The 12,204-nt window shown below is 39.5% G+C and overlaps 1 protein-coding gene across 5 annotated transcripts in view; it reads right to left on the bottom strand.

The window, feature by feature from the left end:
- The window catches only part of ZDHHC13 (zDHHC palmitoyltransferase 13), a 33,873-nt gene extending 22,621 nt beyond the window's left edge, over window positions 1-11,252 (bottom strand). For 4 of the 5 annotated variants that reach the window (XR_014491552.1, XR_014491553.1, XM_083355299.1 and 1 more), the window contains exons 1-5: window positions 11,158-11,252; window positions 8,624-8,766; window positions 5,743-5,865; window positions 3,354-3,431; window positions 362-506 (exon numbers count right to left, since the gene is read on the bottom strand). Coding sequence is in view for 3 of the 5 variants with exons in the window: in XM_083355299.1 (XP_083211425.1) it covers window positions 362-506; window positions 3,354-3,431; window positions 5,743-5,865; window positions 8,624-8,766; window positions 11,158-11,178 (510 nt within the window). In the remaining 2 variants the exon portion in view is untranslated. Of the gene's footprint in view, window positions 1-361; window positions 507-3,353; window positions 3,432-5,742; window positions 5,866-8,623; window positions 8,767-10,607; window positions 10,740-11,157 lie in introns of those variants that run through there. The other variant, XM_083355300.1, reaches the window with a different exon arrangement.
- Window positions 11,253-12,204: the final 952 nt, after the last annotated feature.

The following is a 12,204-nucleotide window of genomic DNA, read 5'->3' as shown; positions in this document are numbered from 1 at the left end:
TATTTCAATATGAATCTGCCCATATAAGATCTTTGATAGAGATCCTCCTGAGGATCCTGTCTCCTAAGGCCAGGGTCCCCAACCCAAAACCATTCTGCCCCCCTCCCTCAGGTCCCTGGTGTCAAAAAGATTGGGGACTGCTGCCTAAGGAGTTTGGTGATCTCACAAGAGAGATTCCTTAATGCTGGCATTCCTCCTGTGGAATACCTTCTCTGTGAATATTCTACTACTATAGTATCCCAGGGTCACGTGAACCTATGACAAAATTAAGTCAGTGGGCAAGTCAGATTCACTTAACAACCGTGTTGCTAACTTAATGCCTGCTACATGATTAATTACAGCACTGTATAAAGTCACATACCTGACCCTTTGATATGAGGTAAGCTATGATAGGCATGTGTTGAAAAAGCACAGCTAAATGCAGGCTGCTGTATCCTTCTCCATCAATAAGAGTTGGATCCGCTCCATATTTTAACAACAATATGGCCATAGATAAATGCCCTTGCCTAGAAAAAGAGAGCACGTTTAATTTTAAAACATTTTCTTATCGAGACAAAATAACATTATTTCTAATGGAAAAGAAATACTAATACATGTCAACGGGGGGGGGGGGCTTTAAATTTCAGAATTTATATTTAAACTTCAGAGTGAGAGTGAAAGTTAACAAAAGCAAAAATATCCTAATTATGGAACAATGGTAACCAAAATATGTGTGAGCTAATATAAATCAGGGCTTTTCAACCTTTTCATCCATTGTACCACTCATCCGAGTACCACCAGTCACCTAGCAAGCTGTCAAAAACTTGATGACAAAAAAAAGAGGAAAAAAGTGATGAAGTACAGGTAGTCCTTGACTTACAACAGTTCCCTTAGGGACTGTTCGAAGTTACAATGGCACTGAAAAAAATTGCCCCCGAAGCTACAGCCGAGCAAGACGCCTGCCTCCCCACCCTTCGGCGCTCTTTGTCCTATCTGAGGTTTTCATTGTTGTGAGGATTTCTGTTCAGGATTGGTAGCGGGGGTGGGGTGGGGGGGGTGTTTGGTTTTTATCCCCCCCCCCCTCTGCTGGGTGGTTGCAGCAGGTTTTGGTCATTTCACATGACCCTGGGACACTGTGACCGTCATAAATATAAATCAGTTGCCAAGCATCTGAATGTAAATCACAAGACCCTGGAGATGCTGCAACATTCCACCTGATCGGCACTTCTTCTGGGCTCAGCAGAAGCACTAGTATTAGCGCCAAGCTCCACCTGGAGCCTGACTGGTGCTTCCACTGAGCCCTGACAGCCCCGAAGAACCGCTGATCCTGGCGTTTCCACTGAGCTCTGACAGCCCTGCAGCTCCAGCCGTCTCTCGCTCAGGCTTGTGCGGTGCTGCCACCAGTTCAGCTCATTCCCCTGCCCCGCTACCACTTTTCTAGGATGGTCGGGTACCACCTGCCAGGTGCCAATGTACCACAGGTGGTACCCGTACCACTAGTTGAAAAGCCCTGATATAAATGATTAAATATAGAATTAAAAAACATTTAAGAAAAAAAGGAAAGTAATGTTATGGAACAAACACATAAGAAATTGATTCAGCTCTAAATTTGTCACAGTTTTTTAAGGGTCAGCCGAAAACTAGTAATAGCCAAGTGCAAATCCCAGCTAAAAGGAGGTATATGTGTGTGCAAGGCAAAAAATGTTGCCTCTATTGTTCGTTAGACGTTCATTCCAGCCATTCTGAGTAAGATCCAGATGAGGGCTGATCACATCTGGCTGAGGCAGAGCCGGAGGAGTCTTAAGGGATAAATAGTGGAAAAGTATTAGGATCTCACATCATCCCCTGCATTCTGCGCATGAACCCACCTCCCACTCTTCCTCTGCTACCCACTACTGTATCCGCCCCTCCACTGGCTTTTATCGCTAACATTTCCTCGCTTAGAACAATATGCTGGTGCATACAGGTGACCTACGTATGGACAAAACACATATGCTCCCATATAGCTAAGCATATTGTGCTTTAGATTGTAAGCCGCCCTGAGTCTTCGGAGAAGGGCAGGATATAAATGGGATTAAAATAAATAAATAAAAATATGACCCCAAGAGACTGCAACCTTTATTTATGTCACGAGTCAGTTGCCAAGCATCTGAATTTTCATCACATAACCCTGGAGATGCTGCAACAGCTGTGTGAAAAATGGACATAAGTCACTTTTTTCAGTGCCATTGTAACTCTGGTCACTAAGTGAATTGTTGTAAGTCGAGGACTACCTGCATAGTGAGTCACACATAAAGCCTGAGAGATCATTCCAACTAACAAACTATCATTCCAACTCACATAAAAATCATTTGTTCAGCAACCACTTGAACTTACAACAGTAGTGAACAAATGGTAGTTATCACTGGTCTTAAGAGTTCCAGCCTTTGCAGCATTCCTGTGATTAAAATTCGGGCACTTGGCAGCCTATCCGCACAAACTTCAACTCCACCCATGCGCCTATCAGCCCCATCTCTGCCCTCCACTCTGCCACAAAACACTGCTGCTCCCTGCCATCCCCAGCCCAGTATCTTCTTTCTCCTGCTACTGGCCCATGATCCAGGAGCTGGGCAAGGGTGTAGCCAGGGGATGCATGCAGTGAGTACAGCAAAATGGCTGATTCTCATCTGCCAAAGAGAGCTTGCTGGGTCCAGCTGGGGAGGAGGCAGCAAAGGTGGTGGCAGAATTGGACAAAGCGGAATGATGAGGGCAGGCTTCAGCAAGAACGTGCTTGCTCTTGCTCCAGCTTTCCTCCTGCAAAGGGCCAACAGCTTCTAGCACACTGAAGTCCACAGACAGGTTTTCCAGGAGCGCTTCTGGCATGTGTTCTGAAGCGCACATTAAAAGTTGTCCTGGAGGGCTGGCTTGCAGGATTCAGTGAGGCGTGGAGGCAAGTCTAGCACCAACAAAACCTACCCTCAGACCCTCAGCTTATTGTTGACTCTAGCGATAGAAATTCTGATCTCAATTAGGATCATTAAGCAAAGACTATCTGTAGTCAGTATGGAAGATAGGAACATGGGAAGATGTTTGGCTTGCAAGATGTCAGCACGAAACCTCTCAGAACATCGACTAGGTTTTCCTGATGTTCACTCTGTCTTATGTCAGTCTTCTTAACAACTGAATGGCTTCTATTTCCCAGCCCCATTTTTTGTATGCAGAAGGACAGGACTCTAGGTTGACGTAAAATCCCACTTAAGCAAGTCTTTGGCTGTGAGATGAAAGATGCAAAGTCACTGTCACAAAATCAAAACTTCAGTTTGCCCTAATGTATCACAATACTACACAGGCAACTGTAAGCATTTCAATAATCAAAAGAAGGATTTGCTTCAAACCTAATTGCCCAATGAAGTGGGGTTGAATTTAAATCTCCTCCTAGTTGATCGACTACTGCACCTTTGGAGATAAAATACCTGTGTGATAACAAAGGAAAATTGGTTTATAAATACATGATGAATTAACACAGGGTCAAACTGCACTGTTAACATCTAAGAAAATCCTTTTATATAAGACATATACAGATAACCCTCACCTACCGTTTTGTTTAGCAGCCGTCTGAAGTTATAACAATGCAACCATTGTTTACAACCGCCGCACTGTCCTGCACTCACATGACTGCCATTTGCATGCTTCCCAACTGGCTTGCAACAAGCAAAGTTAATGGAGAATCTGGAAGTAAAATCATGCTGCGCTCATATGATTTTGTGTTTAGTGATTATGAAGTTGTCAGTCCCAACTGTGGTCACTGTGAGGACTACCTGTATATTACGTTTGATTGAATGCTTCTTCTGAAAGTGGATTATTCCCTGGCTTTTCATGCACAATATTTTTAGAAATAAAGTTATTTAATATTTAATAATATAGCATACATTCTTAGAAAGCAGCTTTGTCTGCAGTTCAATCAAAAATCCCTTTATTATTAAATATGGGTACAGATAATTGAGAAATATTTAAAAAGTCACAAAATAATTTTGACAAATCTATCAACACAGGAGTCTTAATAAATTATACAGTGGTACCCTAGTACTCAACTGCTTTAAAACTCATCGAATTTGGTACTCGACTCATTTTGATGCAAAAATGTTGTCCCAGTACTCGTTGTTTTTTGATACTTGCCATGTTGCAATAGGAAGAGGGGGACGGCCATAGAGAATGGACAGAAAGTCGGCCATTTGGGAAGTCACTGACATAAGAAAAGGGGCAGACAGAAAGTTCTTCCCAGCCTAAAGAAAGAGTCATGTGGTAAGTCATGTGGTTTGGTACTTCCATAACCAATTAATGGCAAGTACTGCAGTAACACTGTATAGTTCAAAAACAGGAATAAACAAATACCAACAGACAAGTACAAAAAAAATCTATTATAAACTACTGAGTTAGTTTTTTTTCCTTCTCTTTTAGCAGAAGTCCTCTATATACAGTATATCATTCTTGTGAGCTTATACTAAATCCTCTAGGTTTAAAGTGATTTTTCTCAAATAACATAATTCTACTGCTGGAAACAGCCCTTCTATGAAAAGATGGTTTCCCAAAGCAGAAAATGTTTTCCATCCTACCATTTTAGTTTAGTCATTTATAGTATTGATGGTAAAGATCCAAAATATTTAAAATTATGAAATGAGCTTTATATATTTCTTCACTTCTAAATCTAGACAAATTGGAATCCTAACTCTTAAAAAAATTAATGGATTTCCTTCTGTTTAACTTGCTTTCACTGAAAAGGATGACAGTCTTTCCATTTGGGAAAAGTTGATGGGCCTCTCTTTTTAACCAAAGAAGCAAGTTTATCATCATTATTTCCAAATAGTGGGCAACTTTGCACTCAATTTTCATATTGGACCATCACCATCAGCATCATCAATTAAACTTGTATGTTGACAGTTTACTTGATATTTAAATGATGATGTTGATGTACATTGATATACATCATCTGTATATTATTTTCTCTAACTTTTACCTTTCATTAAGTATTTAAATAAATACTTAAATTGAAAAAAAATCAGCAATATGTATTTTATTATATTTAAGATATTTATCATTAAACTACATTTATCTTTAGTTTTGAAACATTTTTGTAGCTACTGAATTCTTGACCCTGAACAGAGCATTTGTTTCCCACCTATGCAAAAGGCCTTCAAGTTTCTCCCTTCTCTATTACAAACATTTATAAGTATATTTGTAAATCTACAATGAAGTATAATGCTTATTGTATTGTTTGCAACAAAGCTATAAGAGGTTTAAAATTTATACTAATAAACACACTGTAATTTTTTTATTGTCACAATATTTATACAATATGGAGTTGAGTATTTCTGAAATATACAGGTAGTCCTTAAAATACAATAGCAACTACCAGTAGCAGCAGAATGTCTGTCACTAAGCGAAAAGCAGTTGTAAAATGTGAAGTCATGTTACTGAAACATTTAGCAATGGCCAACCTGGAACTCCTCATTGCCATTGTTAACTAAATCTTACCAGTTGTTAGCCAAGGACGCACCCAGCTTTGACTAGATAAGGGACTGATTTCTCTGCCTCCTCTTCAACTCCTCTTCAACTTCAATCTCTGCCCTTTTGGCTGCCTGTCCACCTGCTGCTATCAGCCTTGCCCACTACCGCTACGTTGACTGCAATGTGTGCCTTTACTGTACTTCTTTGCCTCTGTTTCTACACTAGTCAAGCCCTTCTTTTGCTCATAAAGTCTGATAAATTCATATATTGACAACTTACTTTACAAGATCCAACCTATTGTTGATTGCTGCCCAATGAAGAAGTGTCACATTTTCTTTGTCCGGCTGTCTTACATCATATCCTGCTTCTACCAATTCTTGACATCGCTCTAATAGACCAAATCTGAAATAAAAATATGAACTTGGATGGTTAGAACAAACTTTGGATGTTTATGTCTCTACTATAAGACTGGTTGGAAAATAATAATAATAATAATAATAATAATAATAATAATAATAATAATAATAATAGTAGTAGTAGTAGTAGTAGTAGTAGTAGTAGTAGTAGTAAGGGACCATGGAGGTCATCTAGTCCAACCTCCTGCTCAGGCAGGAAACCCTATACCATTTCAGACAAATGGCTGTCCAGTCTCTTCTTAAAAACTTCCAGTGTTGGAGTATTCACTGCTTCTGGAGGCAGGTTGTTCCACTGGTTAATTGTTCTAACTGTCAGAAAGTTTCTCCTTAGTTCTAGGTTGCTTCTCTCCTTGACTAGTTTCCATCCGTTGCTTCTTGTCCTGCCTTCAGGTGCTTTGGAGAATAGCTTGACTCCCTCTTCTTTGTGGTAGCCCCTGAGATATTGGAACACTGCTATCACGTCACCCCTCACCCTTCTCTTCATTAAACTACACATATCCAACTCCACCAACCATTCCTTATGTTTTAGCCTCCAGTCCCCTAATTATCTTTGTTGCTCTTCTCTGTACTCTTTCTAGAGTCTCTTCATTAAACTACACATATCCAATTCCAGCAACCATTCCTTACATGTTTTAGCCTCCAATCCCCTAATCATCTTTGTTGCTCAAAACTGGGTGCAGTATTCCAAGTGTGGCCTTACCAAGGCATTGTAAAGTGCAAGTAGCAACTGATCCTAATTAATGGTCATATCTATAAAATAGTTTCCTGCTTTATAGTTAAGATGTGGTAGAACCTGTCTGACCTTATTTGCGCTTGAAGTATTAATACTTCACCTGATCTTGATTCTATTTCTCTGTTAACGCAGCCTAGCACTATACTGGCTTTTTTGGCAGCTGCAGCACACTGCTGGCTCATATTTAAGTGTTTGTCCAGTAGGACTCCAAGATCCCTCTCACAGTCACTACTATTAAGCAAGGTACCACCTATACTATACCGGTGAATTTCAATTTTGTTAGATAGCGCCCAGTGTTCAAGTCTGACCAGATCCTTCTGTATCTTAAGCTTATCTTCTGGAATATTGGCTATTCCTGCCAGCTTGGTGTCATCTGCAAATTTGATGAGTTCCCATCTATCCCCTCATCCAAATCGTTGATGAAGAGGTTGAAGAGTACTGGGCCGAGAACAGAGTCCTGGGGCACCCCACTACACAGTTTTAGATAGTCTTGTGACAGGATACTATATCTATTATATTTATTGAGGTTTAGCATAATTATCTCTCATAACAAAATTAGCTTGGTATACTAATTAAAGGCACTGGGACACGAACCAAAAGACAATGAATCTAACCCTTGCCTTAGGCATGAAATGAGCTAAATTATTTTGCAATGATAAACCAGTTCCAAAAACGATGGCAAAGAAAATTTCATGAAGTGTCCACATACTTGTCCATTTAGTTCCAGGAATTAAAACTGTCTTGAAGGGACAAAAATAAACAAAATATCCTCATAGGCATCCAAGCCTAAAATGCTTGAGATGTACTATTGACATAATATGTTGCTTGGTTATTCCAAACAATAGCAAAACAAAAGGAAGCGAGAATCTATATTCTAACATTCAAAAGTTCCGAACAATATTCTGACATCCAGAAGTACAATTTTCAAAAATTATTCAGTATGTATAAGACATAAAGTGATTTTAGTTTTGCCTTAGTGCATCATATGAAGCAATAATTAGGCTATTCTGTGTTACTGCTCTTAATTGCCAGGAGTTCAGCAATGTACAAGTTTCAGAAGTATATTAAAATTTGTTAACAGACCACTCCAGATTTTATAAAATGAAGCTGTAGATTTTTATCTAGCAACTGATCCTAATTATTGGTCATACCTATGAAATAGTTTCCTGCTTTATATTTAAGATGTGGTAGAACCTGTCTGACCTTATTTCTGCTTGAAAGGTAATCAAGGCCAGGTCTGGTTAGTAACTGGATGGAAGAACATCAGAAAAAAACAGGCTTTTAAGCTAGAGTATGAAAATTTTAAAAAAGTTCCTAGGAAGGAAATGGCTAATTACACCTATATTATTTTGCCAAGAAAATTACATGGATGGGTCCATGAAGTCACACTGAGCTCTAGTTGAAAGAGACTTCTGCTATTTTCTTATTTGCATCTTTAAACAGCTTTAGTATTCAGATACTCAGCTAACTATTCATTTCTGTTACATGAAGGTTCTACTCTCTCTCTCTACGTGGAAAAGACTAATTTCTAGTTAGGTAACCAATTATTTTCAAAAACTGAAATTAAAATATTGATCTAACTTTTTAACATGTATAAATGAAGGTTTTAAAATTATTACTTACTTCAACTATAGGTGTGTTTATATTTCTTAGGAATACACTTTGCCATTCCAAATCATGGTTAAGATATTATATTTATACTACATCTATATAAAAACTTCATCATGGTTTACAACTGCAATGGAAGGGTTTGTGTAAAAGAACTTACCACAGGGAAATACTAACTTCTTCTCACAAAGCCCTAGAAACAGAACTTGGAATATGTGAGAAAACTTATTTTTCTACAATAAATAGACCTTTTTCCAGCTGTAGAAATCATTTAGTGTTATATTCTCCGTTAACATCCTCTTTTATATCTACACACATTCCTATAAAATATACTTTGGCTAACAACTGATTTGTATTTTATAATTGTGGTATAAGAATAAATGTGATGTTTCAAGAAACCTACTGAGTTGCTTTGACAATGTCACAATTACTGTAGTCCTCCACAAAAGGCAGCATGTCATGCTCTTTTGATAGATCTTTATCTTCATACGGATTAGGCCAAGTGTGGCCATGATGACGAAAGGGCCCATGGCTGTGACTTTGACACTGAAAATTAAAACAAATAAACAATACATTTCTTGATCCAAAATTTTTAGACCATTACAAATTGTATCCTTGCAAGTAATGAGGAAATTGCCTTTTTGTACCTTGGGACATCATTCTGTTATTAAATGACTACCATAAATACAAAAAGAGAAAAATATATCACAAAGAAAACTCCACATTCAATTATGTTCTAATGGAATATGCTTATATGTCTTTTTACAGCAATCCTGGGAAAAGATGTGAACAAAGTGTAGGGGCAGACACAGTTCCTACCTGCCTGAAAAACAGATCAGTGGGAATTCATACCTAAAAAGAGTTAACATAATGGGAGAATGGAAAGAGTAACTAGCACAAGCCCAAATTAATGGCCAATTTTACTTCACAAAAAGGGCCAACAGTATATAAAAAGTTACATGTTTTCTTCTCAACTATGGTTCTGAATAAAATCTCTTTTCTGATCCTAATGTTGCTTGTGGAAATACCCCCACTGCATCACACAAACCACCAAAGTATCAAATGATTTTGCAACTGCAACGACAACTACCACCACCAGATCCCATGCTATTTCACTAACAAAGGAATTAATTTTAGCATTGACAAATAGGAACTTGCTCAACCAGGAAACTGAATTAAAATCAGTCAATTGTCCTTTGAATGGTGTTTTTTTAAGGAACCTAAATAAATTACTCTTGGTGTGCACCTGCCTCGGGATGAAACATATAAGTGACAATTGCATGATATTAGGCCTTAACCAAAGTGAGCAATTTAGTCTTGTTTGATGCATTTATTCAGTAGTACTGAAGATGTGATGTTGAGCATCTTAATTATTTTTTACATAAGGTAGCTAACACTTTATTAGATAGTTACCGGAAATAACAAACTGCTGTCTTGAGAGAATCTCAAAATAAATAATGTGTAGGGCAGGGCAGTGATGTGACTGACAGTTTTTTAAAAAAGCTTTTACTAAATAACTTTTCCCTTCTATTAGGTAAGTCTTGTAACTAAAAAAGATAATCTTGACATCTCCATGAGAAGCATATGGGCCAACTAGTTTAATACCAGGAAATTAGTTTAGTTTAATACCAGGAAATTTTCATATCAAAGTGTGAGCCATTCTTTCCCACAGAAACACTTTTGGGGATACCTGGCTTCAAAAAAACAATTCCTTGCTACCTGAGGTAGCAAAAATCATTCATGAAAATAGTTTTTGGAAACAGCAATACAAATACTATTAAGTCAGATAATTTTCATTTTTAAAAGATAAGGCTACCTTTCATAGTTGCATTTGACATACTCCCAATCATGGGAAGAGGAAATAATCTTTTCAAACATTGCAGTTATTTTTTTAAAAGACAGATACCCTGATACCTTGTTCAACTAGATATTTGTTTTAAGATTTCAGTATGGTAATCAAAAGATCTAATAGACTTGACAGGGTCTTCGGGTCTCAATAACTGTATATAGAAAACATTCGTGTTGAAAACCCACCAATTATTTCTGCCTATGTAGTGCTGGCTTTTCTACCTGCTGATATTCTGTCAAATCCGGAAAATTTCCTGTAGACAGGAAAACTGAATCACAGCTCACCATATGGAGGCATATAGGCAGGCTAGACCCTGCATCAAGTTGGGTTTGGGACTGCATGTACAGTAGGAAGTCTTCCTTTCTGAGATCCCAAAGGGGCTTTTTCAAAAGGCAACTGGACTTTCTTTGTTGTTGCTTGAAGCCATTTTCCTTCTCATCTTCAAGCCAAAACAAAGCAAGTCCAGTTGCCTTTTGAAAAAGATGCCTTGGGGATCTCAGAAAGGAAGACTTCCAACCGCCTTTGGGACAACCATCACCTGGATGACGGAGAATTTCCATCCTGGGATGTTCGTGTTGAGTCAAGGAGACGGGGCAAGCAAGCAGTTCATCCGAGAGGGACTTCATTAATCCATAATTTATCCGGACACAAGTTGATCTCTCAAAGCACTTCTCCTCCTACATGAACTTCAGCACATTATTTTTTTTTCCTGAGACCGCCTATTGTAATCGCTCCTTTCTCATTTGGGGATTTAAACAAACTTTCCTGTGCTCAGTACATCTGCCCGGAGAGGAAGGGGGAAGGGCATAGCGAACTTGCGCCCCTCTGCTTCTATTAGTTGTAGCTGCCCACCCTGACGATCCTTCTACAAATGAAGCTGGGAGATCGGTGGCTGACCTCGACTTTGTGGGGGGGGGGGGTTAAGAACCGCGTTCAACCTTGGCCCCAGACTCTTTCGAGGATCACGTGGGAACCAGCGGGACCGAAACGCAGCGAACACCCTTGTTGTGGTTCCTGCCTGCCTGCCTTACTTCCAGGCCTCCTCTCGCGCTCAACTTCATCTCGCCTTCCCGCCATTTGCTGCTTACCTCCCGGCCGGCACCCTCCATGGTCAGCGGTCCAGAGTCGCCGCTGGCCCGGCGGTCCCAGGAGTTTCCTGGTCCGACTTCCTGGTTACGGCCAGAAACACGCCCTCGGACCCGCCCCTCGAGAGAGAAAAGGAGGGGCTCGGGCCACGCCCACTTGCAGCCGGGACTCTGAACCAGGCCCCTGGCGGCCTGGAGGTGACTTGCTTTTCTCTGCCCTTCGTTTAGTGCTGGGGTAGGCAACCTCGGCTCTTTTATGACTCGTGGACTTCAACTCCCAGAATTCCTGAGCCAGCTTGGCTGGCTCAGGAATTCTGGGAGTTGAAGTCCACGAGTCATAAAAGAGCCGAGGTTGCCTACCCCTGGTTTAGTGGAACCGTTTTGAGAGTTTCGGATAAATGCTGCCGAGGATTAAAATTGCCGTGTAATATACACAAGCTTCCCTCAGAGCTGGAAGGAGACGTGTGTAATTGTAACGAACCCTTCTTTAAAATAGCAATAAAAAGGAAGGAAGGGCTTAAATGGCCCCCCTGAGAACTTGTGGCTAACTTTGGGTGTAGAGATAGTCCCCGACTTACAACAGTTCATTTGGTGACCAGTTACAACGGCATTCAAAAAAGTGACTTGGATTAACCGAAGCTGTATCACATAAAGAAAATTTCAAAAAAGTGACTTAGATTAACCAAAGCTGTATCATATAAAGAAAATTTGTATAAAATATTTTATAGATGGCACATGACACCAGTGAGACTAGCTGAAATGTCTAAAAAATACTTCAAAAGCAGGGCTTTTTTCTCATTGAACGCTCAAAATGGAGTTCCGGTACCTTTTTTGGATGGAACCTTGTAGGGTAGGCAAGGCGGGTTGTATGACGTGTGTGAGTTCCAGCACCTTTTTCTTTCACAAAAAAAGCACTGTTTTAAAAGTTTGTTGGAAATTGCCTTGCAAAGACCAGGCACTTATTATTATATCTGGGGGACATGTCCTAAAGCAAAAAGGTTTTGGCTTAGGATACATTTATGGTTAGAGAAGATGATTAAGAAACAAATA

This window comes from Vipera ursinii (genome assembly GCF_947247035.1).
Source record: "Vipera ursinii genome assembly, chromosome: 1".
NCBI lineage: Eukaryota > Metazoa > Chordata > Lepidosauria > Squamata > Viperidae > Vipera > Vipera ursinii.
The sequence above is the reverse complement of the archived record's forward strand: the minus strand, read 5'-3'. Positions and strand labels throughout refer to the sequence as shown.